Source organism: Anas platyrhynchos, chromosome 3 (assembly GCF_047663525.1).
Source record: "Anas platyrhynchos isolate ZD024472 breed Pekin duck chromosome 3, IASCAAS_PekinDuck_T2T, whole genome shotgun sequence".
In the NCBI taxonomy this organism is placed as follows: domain Eukaryota; kingdom Metazoa; phylum Chordata; class Aves; order Anseriformes; family Anatidae; genus Anas; species Anas platyrhynchos.
The window spans coordinates 54435151-54451101 of NC_092589.1; the positions used below are offsets into that span (position 1 = coordinate 54435151).

Consider the following 15951-nt stretch of genomic DNA (forward strand, 5'->3'; position numbering starts at 1 on the left):
ACAAACTCCCAACCGACCCTGAACGTGTGCGGGATTTGCTACTCCACCTGGATCCCTACAAGTCCATGGGTCCGGATGGGATTCATCCCCGGGTGCTGAAAGAGCTGGCGGACGTCATCGCGGAACCTCTCTCAATTATTTTTCAACGATCCTGGGAGTCTGGAGAGGTCCCGGTAGACTGGAAGCTGGCAAATGTTGTGCCGATTTTCAAGAAGGGTGAGAAAGAAGACCCTAGCAATTACAGGCCTGTCAGTCTCACGTCAGTGCCTGGTAAAATCATGGAGAAGATGGTTCTCGAACTTATTGAGGCGCACCTGGGGGACAAAGCAGTCATTGGTCCCAGCCAGCATGGGTTTGTGAAGGGTAGGTCCTGCCTAACTAACCTGATTTCCTTTTATGATAAGATCACCCGTATGGTGGACCAAGGGAAACCAGCTGATGTGATTTTTTTGGACTTCAGCAAGGCTTTTGACACGGTTTCCCATAGGATCCTACTGGACAAAATGTCCACCATACAGCTAAATAAAAACATCATACGATGGGTGAGCAATTGGCTAACGGGCAGGGCCCAAAGGGTTATGGTAAATGGGGCTGCGTCAGGCTGGCGGGCGGTCACCAGTGGGGTCCCTCAAGGCTCCATTTTAGGGCCGGTACTTTTCAATATTTTTATAAACGATCTGGATGTAGGAATAGAAAGTATTTTGAGCAAGTTTGCTGATGACACCAAACTTGGAGGAGTTGTGGACTCTGTTGAGGGTGGAAAGGCCTTGCAGAGGGATCTGGATAGGTTGGAGAGCTGGGCGATCGCCAACCGCATGAAGTTCAATAAGAGCAAGTGCCGGGTCCTGCACCTGGGACGGGGAAACCCTGGCTGCACGTACAGACTGGGCGATGAGACGCTGGAGAGCAGCCTAGAAGAGAGGGATCTGGGGGTCGTGGTAGACAGCAAGTTGAATATGAGCCAGCAGTGTGCCCTGGCAGCCAGGAGAGCCAACCGTGTCCTGGGGTGCATCAAGCACGGCATCGCTAGTAGGTCGAGGGAGGTGATTGTCCCGCTCTACTCTGCGCTGGTGCGGCCTCACCTCGAGTACTGTGTGCAGTTCTGGGCACCACAGTATAAAAAGGACATGAAACTGTTGGAGAGTGTCCAGAGGAGGGCTACGAAGATGGTGAAAGGCCTGGAGGGGAAGACGTACGAGGAACGGCTGAGGGCACTGGGCCTGTTCAGCCTGGAGAAGAGGAGGCTGAGGGGAGACCTCATCGCAGTCTACAACTTCCTCGTAAGGGGGTGTCGAGAGGCAGGAGACCTTTTCTCCATTAACACCAGTGACAGAACCCACGGGAACGGGGTTAAGCTGAGGCAGAGGAAATTTAGGCTTGACATCAGGAGGGGGTTCTTCACAGAGAGGGTGGTTGCACACTGGAACAGGCTCCCCAGGGAAATGGTCACTGCACCGAGCCTGTCTGAATTTAAGAAGAGATTGGACTGTGCACTTAGTCACATGGTCTGAACTTTTGGGTAGACCTGTGCGGTGTCAAGAGTTGGACTTGATGATCCTTAAGGGTCCCTTCCAACTCAGGATATTCTATGATTCTATGAAACATCACCACAATAAGTCTAGTCAGAGAAGAAACATGGAACAGAATAGACAGAAACTGATTAATATTCTCTCATATACTTTACTGCTGCCTAGTTCAGTGTCTAATTTTAAGGCATTCAGTTCATATTTTTCAAATAAAAACTGGTGGGAGATTTTCACATTTCTGCTAAAGCTAATGTTCCTGCCTCTCTGGAGGCTCAGTGATGTGATAGAATTTTGATTTATAAAGTTAAAACAACATTTATGTAAGTTTGCCTGTTAGTTCAGTGATTATTCATTCTAATGGGTATTTCTAAATTACTTATATACCTGCTTTATTTTTTTCACCTAATGAAAGTTTTCAGGGAAAAACAGCAACAGAAGTTGCAAGATCTAGTATAACAAATATAATATTGAGTAATAATATGCGTAATAATTGCGTATTGATATGATTAATCATATTAAATGATTACAATATCTTTAAAAAGGGAACTAAAATTGTTGCTTCAGGAAAGTAAAATTAAAATGTTATTTTGGTTATACAACATTTTCAGTAAAGCTTTTCCTCAAAGTCACAGTGCAGAACAGTCATGATGGAAAATACAGAATTAGAAGTGGATACATCACAAAGACCAATGATGACTTTTTCAGTCTGGGACTCAATGGTACCTGCTCACTGCTTGTCATGTCAGCAACAAGACAACCTCTCTTGGAGCTCCAAGGTTCACCTGGGAGACTAAACAAAGTCTCAAGTATAAAACAGTTGATGAGATCAATTGAAAAACTGATCAAATCAAGCCACAGCTTTAATGTCTGGAATAGAGTTATCTGTTCTGTTTGGCAAGTACTAATCATTTACTAATATTTGATGAATGGCACATCTCAGCAACACACAAGCGGGAAATCTATTGTCATTCAAAACACACTACTCCATCAATACTACTGAAAAGTAATAACATTTGTATCATTAATGCACAGAGAATCTAACATACCTCCTTCAATTGAATACAAAGAAAATAAAAAAAGATGAAAAAATGTGATTGTGAAAATAAAACAACTTGTAAAGGTAATTTCCTGTGAGGTACTGTATATCCATTAAAATCATATGCAAGTATGGAGATACTTGCCCATATTCTTATCCGAAAGTCTAAAGAAACAGGGTTCAGTAAACTTAGCTCCAGAGTATAACTGCATACATATGCAGTACTACAAGCTTTCTAGAAAACAGTGTACATTCCTTATACTTCCATCCTCCTATTTTCATCCTAAACAAAGGTACCAAAATGCTTATATAAATTCATGTTCGTGCAGGATTAAACAGACAATCTGGCAACTAATGTTTTCTTAAATTAATAAAACACAGGACAAGCATCTTGACAGACTTGCTTTTTAAAGTTGTATAACAATATAGAGTCCACTTACGTAACTGTGTGCTTTTCCACAACTACTGAGCAGACAAAATGCAAACCGAAAATATGTGTATCTTAGTCTTTTAAAATTCCTTGTCTCTAAATGTGGAATCTTGAGAGTGTGAAACCTGTACACTCCCTGCTTGTTCCCAAAATATGCAGTAAAGCTGCTATCTTCCTGCAGATGTTTAAAAGGAAACTTCTAAACTGAAGCTACTGAATTTGTTGAAATGCAGATGAAACTACAAGCTGCCCCATTTTAAATTCCTCCCTGCAGCCTCATTCCTTTCCTCATCAGCACTCCTCTATCACTGAAGTGACTCTCCTGCTGCTTTTGTTGTTCCAGAACATTTGAACAGAAAATCTAGCATTTTGAATTCCCTGCTAAAAATACAGAAGGTATTATTTTGTTGTTGTTTTGTTTTGTTTATAAAGGAAAACACTCTGCATTTATAGTGAGTTACTATTTGATAACTAGACAGAAAATGATCAACACATATAACACTACTTTAGGTTACATAATATTCCAGGTTGATTTTTAATTCAAAGTTAAAGAAATGGTGCCATCTGGTGTCAAAATTGATACACATGTATCAATGATGCAATTTTTTTATCTGTTGGAGTACACAGCAGATAGAGGGATAGAAAAGGGGTTCAGGAGCTCCCATGCCAGCACAGCAGAAAAGGCTCCATGGAAACTGTCCTGATTCATATGAGTACTTACAATCACTGAGTTTGAGGGCAGAATCTGTAAATTCACAGGACAGAACTCTTCCCCAAAATGAATTGACAAGAATCCTTTAGAGTGACTCTTGCAGACTTTTCCTCCAAATTTACTGTAGTTTTTCTGCAATTCAAGTCCCCTCGTATTTTCTTACATTAATAGGATGGAAATAAGTAAGGACTTTAAGATATACCTAAGAATTGCTGAGTTGGCAGTGATCAAGTGACTAAATGCTCTGCATTAGCTTCTGTGATGTTCCTCAGTTAAGTACCTATGTTAACTGCCCCTTAAACACAAAATGTTTTAGTTTGCATAATATTGCCTGGAGATTAGGACATATTTAACTGAATAAACAAATAAATACTTCAGACTGCACTAATAGCACGAGTTTCCTATTGGGTATTGGTTTATCTGCTCAGATAGCCTTCAGGCACGCCTAAAAAACTACTCAGCTAATTTATGAAACTTGGTTATGAAAATTATTTTAGGCCCATGAACTGCCAGTGAGCCTATGTTGTTCTGTCATTCCTACCTCATGACGAGATATCTGGACCTGGAGTTCATGGATGTTGCTGGTTGGTACTGGCTTGTCTTGAATTTCACGATGGGCACTCTCTATCATTTGCTGTAAATGTTTCATCTCTTGCTCATATTGCTCATACTGAACCACAGCTTCCTAGAAAAGAAAAAAAAAATAATCAAGTGTCTACATGAAAATAACTATTTATTTACTGTAAGTACGACCAATTTCCTTTCTTCACTGAAGTAAACTTACACCCAACTGGCGCTTGCACCTTGGCAAGCCAAAGTGTTGTGTTGTTTTGTTTGTTTTTGTTTTTAAGATATTCAATATTGGGGCTAAAACTTCAGCTTTCAATAAGCATCTGCCCCAAGCATACTCACCAAAAGACAGCATTGCCTAATTTGATAGTTTTAATATAAGCACTTTCATCTATTTATTCACTTCAAGCCTCCTTCTATGAAATGGAAAAACTACATGAGAAACTTAAATTTTACAGAGAGAAGATCCTGAAGACTGGTTTAGACCATTATACTACCAGTGAGGTATCTTTTTTTTTTTTTTTTTTTTTTTTTTCCAGAAATCAGAAATTGGTCTGATCTGTTTTTAAAACCTTTTGTCTGACATTATGTCCTTCTTTGTACTTAACTACCTTTAATTAGAAGCCTCTACTGTTATTTAACTTGAATCTCTGTAGCTGTACCTTAGCTCGATATGTATTTTTCTATCACTAACTAGCAGGAAAAAAAGTTTTATTCCATTCTTTGGAAATACCTTTTATATATTTAGGTATGAAATGAAGCTATCGAACAAAAACTAATTTTCTTGTATTTAGCAAAGCTTGAAAATAAGAATTTAGTACATATTGAATGTCTTCAAAATCAGGAAGGAAATATGTAGAAAGCTTAAATAAAAAAATAATGACTTTTAGTTCAGAAAGCTATTTAGCTCAATGTTATGTTATTATTTTAAGCAGCTGATGTTATGATATTAAAATTATAGTTATATATTAAAATTAATTTCATTAAGGGATTATATTAGTTAAAACATTACCCTGCATACAAATGCATATTAACTATTTCTTTATTTAATCCCAGCAGCATTACAAAAAACATTTCAAGATTGAGGACAGAACCACCATAAATGTCTGATGAGTAAACTGACCAATAACATCATCAAAAATGTTAACCCCCCCCAAAATATGCAATCAGAAAGGACTGAAACATACTGGGAAATATAATAATTGTATAATGAAGAATGGATAGAAATATAAAATTGTTTTCATTGCAATTTGTGTGGTCAAATTACTCAGAGATATAATATATGAGACACAGTTACACTTGCCTGCATGATGTTGCACTGCTGAATGGCAGTGTGCTGCAGGCGGCTGGCCTCCTCCTGGAGCCGAAGGGCACTGTGACATATTGGCAGGCTGGTGACCACCTCTTCAGGAATCCTCAAGGCACTTTGACAAACTTGTACTGCATGAACTTTTGGCTTCAGTGATTCCATTTCAGACAACAGGTGCTAGAAAAAGTCAGTGCCACAATAAGCCCATTTTGCAGAACTCTCAGAACATTTGATACAGCAAAAGATAATTATGAATTCACAAACTAAAATAAACAATGAATTTGATTATCTGTTTGTTGGTTTGTTTGTTTGCTTTTAATTTAATTATGATACACTTTGTCTAGAGTTTTTAATTCTGAAATGAGCATTCTTTTAAAGTGTTAGTTAACCAAAAGACCTACATACCAGGCATAAAAATAATTCATGAAAAAACAGTCATTCTTATTTCTGAGTGTCTAAGCCCAAGAATAATTCTGTTAACATATTTGAAAAATATCTTTAAAAAATACACAGACTGAAGCTGCATAGGAGTCACTTATGCACACATACATTTTAACGTTAAAATCCAAGTGGAACTCCATGTTGAAGCACACTTAAAAAACAGCAAATGAATCCTGTTGCCTTTACAGTCTTCCTTGAAAATACAAATAATTGCTGAAAATATTTAAAATTCAAAAGGCAATAAAAGAACAAAAACTCACATACAGATTTATTTATTTTTTCTGTTTAATAATCATATGTTGGGTTCCCTTTTTAATAGTCTCTATTCGTTTCACAATGTCTGTGCATGAGAAGCGTATAAAAGTGCAACGACTGATTAATAGATTCTATTGGTATTCTTTTATCTTCATTAGGGAATTAGATGTACATTGAAGCTTTCCTTTTGATTAAAATCTACAGTTTGATTAAAATCTACAGAAAAAAATAGAAAAACGCAAAGCTGATGAAAGGAACCTCAGTACATTAGAAAAGGTGTGAAGCTCAATAGATACAAATCATCTAGGCAATGTATTTGGCAAACAAGGAGTGATTGTCTCCCTCCTCCTACACTATATGCAGAAAGACAGACTTCATGAGGTATGGTGGATAATCTAACCAGAAACTTGGTACAACAACCTGTTCTTTGGACTGCGAAGTCCAAAGTCTGTCAAGCCTTGCACTGCTGGCAAAAGATGCTTTGTGCAACTGGCACTCAGAGGTACCATGGGGCCACTTGCCAGCCAGGAAGTCTCCAAGACTTCCTCTCTGTCTGGTGAAATACATGTGCAGGGGCTACAGCCCCCTTCCATCTGTACAAAAGATAGGTATACTTATAAGACCTGCTGCATCAAAAAAGCCAGCTGCATCAAAATAAGTGTGGCCAGTGGGTCGAGGGACTTGATCCTCTCCTTCTACTCTGCTTTTGTGAGACCCCACTGGAACACTGCGTTCAGCTCTGGGACCCCCAGCATAAGAAAGATATGGATCTGTTGGATTTGGTCCAGAGGAGGGACTACAAAGATGATCAAAGGGCTGGAGCACTTCTTCTACAAAGAGAGACTGAGAGAACTGAGAATTTTCAGCCTGAAGAAGAGAAGGCTCGGGAGAGACCTTACAGTGGCCTTCTAGCACTTATCCAGGGGATAAAGAAAAGCTAGAGAGGGACTCTTTGTCAGGTTATATAGTTACAGGACAAGGGGTAATGGATTTAAACTAAAAAAGTGAGATTCATATTAGATGTAAGGAAGAAATTCTTTACTCAGAAGGTGGTGAAGCACTGGAACACGTTGCCCAGAGAAGCTGTGAATGCCCCATCCCTGGAGGTATTCAAAGACATGTTGGATGGGGCTTTCTTTGAGCAACCTTGTCTACTGGAAGGTGTCCCTGTCCATAGCAGTGTGGATGGAAACAGATGATCTTTAAAGTCTCTTCCAACTCAAAAATATGTGATTCTATGGTTCAATCCCTTATTCCCTTGGCAGTAATTTGCAGCTAGATTTTGAAAAAATGGCCTACCTAAGAAACACCACAAACAGTCTTACCAACATTCTTTGTGTAAGCTCATGCCACTCAAGAGCTAACTTTGAGGTCCTGCCCTTTTACCTGTCTGTGGGACAGTTGATCTTTCAAGCTCAAACGTCCAAGCTCTGGAGAGGTCAGTGTTGCTTGGGCTTGCTCCAGAGCAGCCTGCAGGGCTCTCAGCTCAACTTCAAATTTCTTCATGTCCTGTAACATAATAGATTTGATTCAGGAATAAGAAAAAAAAATCACTAGAAATATAAATGCCTGGATTTTGTAGTTGTGTCCCTTATTACAGTGTCAAAGCTAATTCATAATTTTAACAATGAAAACTGTTTAAAATATTGGATGAAAATATCAGTCATGTGATGCTATAGAGAAAGAGGTCCCAAATCCAGAGTTATTTATTACTGTTTATTACTATTTCAAGTACTTCATGCATCTCAAATACAGCATGTATATTATAAAACTGATTTCAATGTCATAGTTCTAGAAAGGTGATCAAGACGTCCTCTAGTCACCTTCCCACAATAAGACAGGACAGAACTGTCTTATTTTTACAGACTGTTCTTAAAGACCACTACCATCAGTGTCCTTCTTATCTCAGACAACAGACAACATGCTCTATTGTTCCACTACTATTATTTTGAAGATTTTTTTTTCTGGCTGTTTGACATGAAACTATCTTTTGTTGCAATTTCAATCCTCTACTTACTATGCTATTAACAGCAGACATGAAAAAAATATTTTTATCCTTTCTGAATACTTAATATTTTAGGATAATCCTTTTTCATGCATATTTTCTTGCAAGTTTATACTCATGTCACTGTTATCACTATCCTCTGTTCTTTATCCAGTGAGTCCACAACTTTCCTCAAGTGGAAAACAGAACACAGCTGAGAGTTTGCTACTGACCAACAGGGAGAATAAAAGACCTGCTTTACATATCTTCATACTTTATATTCTGCATAGTGTTTGGATTTATTTATTTTTTTGCAACAATGTTCATTTATTTTTCCATGATTGAAGTCAAGACCCTTCTACAGTGTGCCTCTTGCCAGTAGCTCCTCATTCAGATACAGAAGTTTTTTTTTTCCCCCGCTTGTTTAAAGGTAACAATTTGCCTTTGTCCCTATTCAATAGCAGCTTTATTTATTTATTTATTTGTTTGTCTATTTATTTATTTGTTTCCAAGTGGCTCCTGTACTTTTGTCTGTTTTCTTGCTCTTTTTCTTGTCTGATTTCAAGCTGTTTTCTTGCTGTCTAAGTTGCTTTTGTCTAAGCAACTTAAAAGCCATGGTCTTTAAAACAGCATCCACCTCACTAATGAAAATTATTGACAAGTATCAGACCCAAGGGAGAACCTTGAAAAATCCTACTTGATGTATCCTGTCTTTTGGAGGGCAAAGCATGGATAATTACACACCAGATAAAATTCTAAACATTCTATTTGATTATTATTAATCATCTACCTATTTTATTTTCAACTAGTTAAGCTTTAACATTTGCTAATAACAATATCATGTTAAACATTATTAAATATATTGGACACACATTTATGTACAAAAACTATTATTTTCATGTTAAATTGCACTCTTATGATATGATTTTCTTTCTTCACAAATCTGTGATTAATTCTATTCTGCTCCATGTTTCCATGTTAAAATTTACAAATAGTTTATTCAATTATACCAAGATTTATCTGAGAATTGAAGATACTAAGTTTAGTTTCTACTGTGCTTACTTGTATGCATTTTTTTTCCCATGGAAAAAATAAATAAAAGCCTTTCAGTTCATAAGAAGAAGGAGTGGAGGGGCAGGACGTGACTCTCATTATGAAAATGTTGGTCTTCTTGAGCAGTCACTACGTATAATGAAACCCTGCATCCCAAGATGTGGTGAACATTGCTTCAGAGAACGCGGAGGTTTTCTCTTTCTGCTCCCATGAAGCCTTTTTTTTTTTTTTTTTTTCTTTAATTAAACTATTCCTTACCTCAACCCATGAACTTTTATTTTTTATTTGTATTTTCTCCCCCTGTCCTTTTGAGGAGGGGGAGAGAGTTGGAGAGTGTTGAAGTTAGCTGCCCATCAGTTGTTAAACATGGTCATGTTGCCATATCCTATAAATACTGTCAAATGAATCACATTTCTAACCATTTTAAATTTAGCTATGATTGTTCTAACTATTAGCAATAGGCTATTCTTAGGTGCCTTTAGGTACTATTTTCCTACTTATTTGTGTGTAGCTGTAGCATCTGACAAAAACAAAGAAACAAAAAACAAACCTAGAAATATATAATACTCTTTTATATTCTTTTTACCAAATTATTGTGTTTAATAAAATAATAATAATAAAAGAAAAAAAATGTGCCCTAACCATAAGAGCAAATAGAAAAGACTTTTGTGCTTTTTTCCTGTGTCTCATACCAGTTTATAGTGACCTCAGGCGTTACATAAGGATAACACACATACATTAATAATAAACCCATATGGAAGAGTTGCAAAGAAATATCTGGAACATGAAAAAGCATGTTCCTTCTTTTCATTGCACTCTGTTGGAGAGACAGGTCTTACATTACAGAGTCCTGGTCTGGTCCAGTGCTGATTAGAATCAATAAACAGCTATCTTCTAAGGGAAAACTAAAGAAATGGTACAGCATAAATACTGACAGAGACATTTTCATCTCAGTTCAAGTATCTAAACAAAGGTGTTTAGTGCCATTTAAGTCACACCATGGTACCCAATACATCTATCTAGAGAGGGCAGATGTAACAGGAATCTTGTCCCTATTTGGATCAGTAGCTGAAGTCAAGGCTGAATGCTCAACAGCATTGCAAGCAGTGCAGGACACCTATGCTTAGACAATAGAATTGTACCCTTTATAGACCACAGATAATCTGTACTGCTAGTACTTACAAAACCATAATTCTTTAAGCACATAGAAACAGCTGTCAGCTGATGTTAGAAAAAAAGTGCTTTCATATACCTTGGCAGCATCTTGGAGATTTGGTAACCGTACTTTGATAACTTGCTGTAACTCTTCTGTACGACGTCCCAGTTCCAGCACTTGCTGAGACATTGCTTCAGTAGAGTATACACTGGACAGATACTCAATCCTCTCACTCATGGCCTCAAGATCACCATGAATCTCCCCAGACTCTTCAAGCATAGTCTAGATACAGATATAATCAGAACTGAATGCCAAAGTTGAGCTACAGATTGGACATATCTCCAAGTATATTCCTGTTGTTCAAGCTCCTCAATTTGTACACATGTATAAGTATGATTAAGTTTCACCAATTTACTGTAAGGCTTAGGCAATATGCTTAATTCTGAGTGCACACTCAAGTGCTTCAGGTTATATCAGGTTAACAGAATAAGTCTTGAAGCTTCAGCAACTCTGCTTACCATCATTAGTATTTTGCTATACATACTTGCCTATAAAAATGTAATATGCACCATCTACATATATGATTTGTTCTGGAAGCCTGATATACCCAATAGGAAGCAACAGAAAGCACTTGGATAACAGGGCAATAATAATCAATACTCCATAAAAATTGGATACCAAAGTGTTTAGTGGGGATGGCATTGGTTACGTCCATCTCCTAGACTTCTGAAGCAGGAAAAAAAACAAAAACAAAACAAAACAAAACAAACAAACAAACAAAAACTACGAATGCTACCTCCCAGCTTTCTTCAGGATAAGTTGCCTGGAGAGTCCTACTCAGGATAAGGAAGTGCACATGTTATCCTGTCCTAATGTAACTGAATGCAGCTGACAATTAACTGATCTCTCTCTACATGTATAGGAGACATAATTAATGCAGCCTTATTTTGGCATTTGTGAGACATGATCATCTCATGATGGTTTGATTTTTTTCACATGATCATACACTGTCATAGAGAGCTAAACACTAATGTGAGATGTTCAGGAAGCACTTGGGAAGAAGAAACATCCATTGGGCATCAGTGCGAACATTTGGTATGAAACTGCTCAAATGTGAACAAAGGCTATTCTAACTTAGCTTAAAACTGAAAAAGATTGAAGATTTTGTTTGGTTAAGTTAGAATTTATAATATGTTCTTGGATAGGAATCATCTAGTGCCAGGAAAAGAATTACTATGATCTTTATCTAGGACAGTATTAGCTGTAATGACATATTCAGTGTGATAGCATCCCACTGTCTAGACACAGTGTTCAGTCAGATGCTGCTATGAAGCCAATGTACTTGAGTAAACAGAGAGATCATTTGAAACAGTTTTATTCAACAATGCATCCTTATTTCAGTATTCAAAACAATTATTGAAAATAAAGAAACCTAGCATATTTAGGCATTTTTCTCTCAAGGAAAGAAAGGAAAATGTGTGGAAAATAAAACTTCAATTCTTTTATACACTTTCCCTTAAATTTCACAACTATAATCACCTGGTAGGCTTTAAATTGGTCACGAAGCTGAGAGGAAGAATTCCATGTTATACTACCATGCACTAAGATATTTGCTTTCTCAGACCATTTCAGTATGAACTCCAGCATCTCATTGTATTCTTCCAAATGTGAAGCAGCCTGGATATAGAAGAAAAATCCACCTTTTAAATCTAAGATGTAATTCTGTACAGTTCTTAGTAATGACAAAATTGCTTTCATTTCATTTCATTTCATTTCATTTCATTTCATTTCATTTCATTTCATTTCATTTCATTTCATGTTTAACTTTGGGGATAATTTTAACAACTTTTACTTACCGTTGAATATAAACCAATTAAGTCTATATTTATGGATATAAAATAGGTTTGATTTCAGTAACAACCGTATCTATTTTTGAGGAAAAAAGTCACCACAAGAACATAGGTAAACCTGGGAGATGGTTGCCTGTAGATGATGCTCATCTACATGTACATTCTACATATACACTTCCTGCACATACTTAAGCCACACACAGAAGTTTGAAAATAACGTATAGCTAACTGCAAGTCTCCTTTATGGCATTCATATGTTTTTGTCTCTGCCATGTAATTCCCCAAATCACTTTTATTTAAAACCTGTTTTGTCTACTCAAGCTGTCACATTTAAAAAAAAAGAGAAATGTGCATTTATTTCATAATACAAGAGCAAAAATGCTCTGTTTTTTGATTAATCTAATTTGTGATTAGCAAGTACCCTTTATTTACAATAGGATTAATTTTTCATGCATTTGTTCTGTATGAGGGACAGATCAACTCCTCTCTGTGCTTGAACTATATTTCTGTATTTCTCTACTTGTATGTGTTGTCTTGACTTTGCTTTTATTTTTATTTTTAAAGGGGATGTGGATTTCTTTGTTGAACAAAAATTCCCTAACAATAGTTAAATCCCTTCACCTTTGACTGAACTCATGCTTCGATATTTATTTTCTATCTGTTTTTAAAACAAATTTTCATAGATAACTGAAAAAAAATATCATGAAATACTTTTTCAAAACTTACAGAGCCTTCTTCATGCATGCAGAAAAGAGAAGTTATAAATTATCAGGGTGTTGACTGCCGAACCATAGAAAATCCTTTTCTTTATATTAGCTAGACTTTATTTATTATTATTATTATTTTTTGGATCACGACAGTTAGGAAAAACTTCTTGCAAGGGGTTTCAGAGACTGAATCTTGAAGACAGCAGAGGAAGCATCTTTGTAAATGTCACAGGGAAGAAAGATTATTATCAGGTTCTTTGTATCTAGACTTTTTCATTGAATCTACAAATTATATTCTCCCTCTACATATTGTGACTAAAGTAAAATATTTTTATTTTCGTTTTGTGTATGTATGAGGCAGCAAATATTGGTAATTGATAAGACAGAAGCCCTGAAAAGTATGACAACATAGTATTATTTCCTGGCATGCTGTTGTTAGTAGGAAGGTCTAAAATTTGTTCAGGGCACCAGAAGAACCAATCAGTAGATGCATCTCTTAAAGCAGCATCACCCAGTCAGTTATTCCACCCTCTTTATTTGATCCCATCCTGTACTCCTCTGCTGTGTGATGCAAGCTCTGAATAAAATTTTGGCAGATTTGCCAAAGAATGTCCCTTCTTGTGTAAATACAGGAAAATAAATGAGAAATTTGCCTGTACTTCCTCTTTCTGACCCTCTCCCCCCCCCAACACACAGACAAACAAACAAACAAAACATCACACACATCAACCAACTAACCAAACCAAACCAACCAACCAAAAATGAAAAAACAGTAACAACAAAAACATGACAGAAAGGATTTGAGACCATACCTGGCTGAGCTTGGCTGCTCTGTACTCAGCCTGTCGTATGGTCTGTTGGTGCAGTGCTGTGAGTTTCCCTATCCTGTTAGCCAGCTGCTTAGCAAGGGGTATGTTCTGTTCTGCAAAGTCTTGGACTGATGCATCTAATTCCACCAATTTTATATTGCAGCTGTCCAACTCCTCACCAAGGATCTAGACAGAAAAATGAGAAAATCAGTGCGACAGGAAGTGTTAGTTTTCTGGTTGATTATTTCTAGTTCAACTTGCAACTCTCATTTCATTTTTATTCTGGCTGCAAACCAGCAGAAAGTCTTCTTGTCTAAGCAGAAAGGCAGAACAGCATGATGTTTGGTCACCTCTTATATGTGTCCCATTACTCTTTCTTCTCTGACTTCCTGGCTGAACTGGATAACCATTTTCTGTGCCATATCAAAAGAGTGAGTCACTTCAGAGTGACATTAACTGTTCTTGGCCTTCCTTCCATGTTTGTTTTTGAAGTGAATGGTCAGCACACATTGCCATGACAAAGATTTCTGTTTATTTGAAAAGGATCTTGTTATCCTTGCAAACTCAGAAATATGTAATTACTCATGAATGCGTTATAAAAACTTTTGCATTTTCATAGCTTGATCTACACAGACATGTGGTTTGGATCATGATAGACTATTTCAATAGAAACAAATTTAAAATTTTTTTTTTTTTTTTTACCATATACCAAAATGACGAAGTTTCTTAAAAATAAATCTACAGAGTTTTCTATACTTTCCAGACTGATAACATGTTTAGTGGCTACAGTTTCTTGGAATGACGTGTTTTTTTCTTCCTGTTGCTTTTATGCCTAGGGTGTTAATGATTTGTTGCTTTTGTAGTATAAACAAAATAAGTCTCATCAAACACTTTAGCTCCTTACAATTATTTTTAGAAATATAAATTGCAATCATCAGGCAAAAACATTCAGAACTGAACACAACTCTAGCTGCAGGTGCTTTAAGCTTGCCAGATTAGGACTGTCCTAGCACAGATGCATTAGAGTGTAATTTATGATCAACCATTTATGATAAATGACTATTGTTCCACGAACAGTAACATGCTTTAATGATATTAATGCCTGTGTGTAGACATAAAGATAGATGGTGATCTACGCATCTAAATACAGACATACGTATTTCAGACAAGCATAACTATCAGACATACCCAGTTTTCTGTTTCGTATACTTTCAAACAACTTGGTCAAGATTATATTTGACTAGTAAAAAAAAAACAAAAGCAAACAAACAAACAAAAAATAAAAGCAAAAACCACAGAATGAGTCCTCCATGTCCTGCCTCTCCTTCCTCATCAACAAAACAAAACACCACAACAACAAAACCAAGAAAAGGAAGCAAAAACAACCCTCCTACTCTCATACAACAATCATAACTCGGCCATTATGCCTCAGTGGAGATGAAATTTTCTTTTTGTGGTATATAACTATAATTGAAAAATCAGAAAAGTAACCAAGAGTCTTTTTCATTGCCTGTAACAGCACCAATAGTACTTAAATTCATGACTGTACAAAATGATATCAGATGGACTACTAAGTTAGCTTCTATTTATTACAAGTAAAGATAAGACTGCAAAGAATGGTCTTTTCAATACAGAGTTAAAACAGGAGCAGTTTGAAAGCCTCATACGCTTCCTCAGGTTGCAATCATACTCATTATTTAAAGAGAAAAGCACAATTCTGTCCAACTGACTTGTTTTTACTCTCAGATACTCCCGACATTTTTTTTGTTAAGCCCTCATCTGCCTGTATAGGCTTGTTGAAAAAAAATAAAAGTTTGATTGCGCTCTTAAAAAATATAATTTTGGTACCAACTCCCAATTCTGAAGTGCCTGTGCTGTAACCAATTAAAGAAAAACTAGTCTTACCTTCTGTTCAAGTTTAGCTTGTGCTATATCATTTGTTTTCTTTTTCAGTTTGGAAAGAATTGCATTTAGTTCATTTGCTATTCCCTGGATTTTCTGTCCAAACTCTTGATTCAATGTTTTGATATGCTGAGTTTCTTTTTCTTTTGTTTGAATCTGTCAACAACAAGAATTAAATTCAGTAACCAGGAATCAGTCCTCCGGAAAATAA

General features: G+C 36.6%; 1 protein-coding gene across 2 annotated transcripts in view; it reads right to left on the reverse strand.

The window, feature by feature from the left end:
* SYNE1 (spectrin repeat containing nuclear envelope protein 1) overlaps positions 1–15951 on the reverse strand; it is a 308749-nt gene that overhangs the window by 104854 nt on the left and 187944 nt on the right. For both annotated transcript variants that reach the window (XM_038177603.2, XM_038177600.2), the window contains 7 exons: positions 15744–15896; positions 13842–14024; positions 12012–12149; positions 10569–10754; positions 7666–7788; positions 5578–5760; positions 4246–4389 (listed from right to left, as the gene is read on the reverse strand). In XM_038177603.2, the coding sequence (XP_038033531.2) occupies positions 4246–4389; positions 5578–5760; positions 7666–7788; positions 10569–10754; positions 12012–12149; positions 13842–14024; positions 15744–15896 (1110 nt within the window). The remainder of the gene's footprint in view (positions 1–4245; positions 4390–5577; positions 5761–7665; positions 7789–10568; positions 10755–12011; positions 12150–13841; positions 14025–15743; positions 15897–15951) is intronic.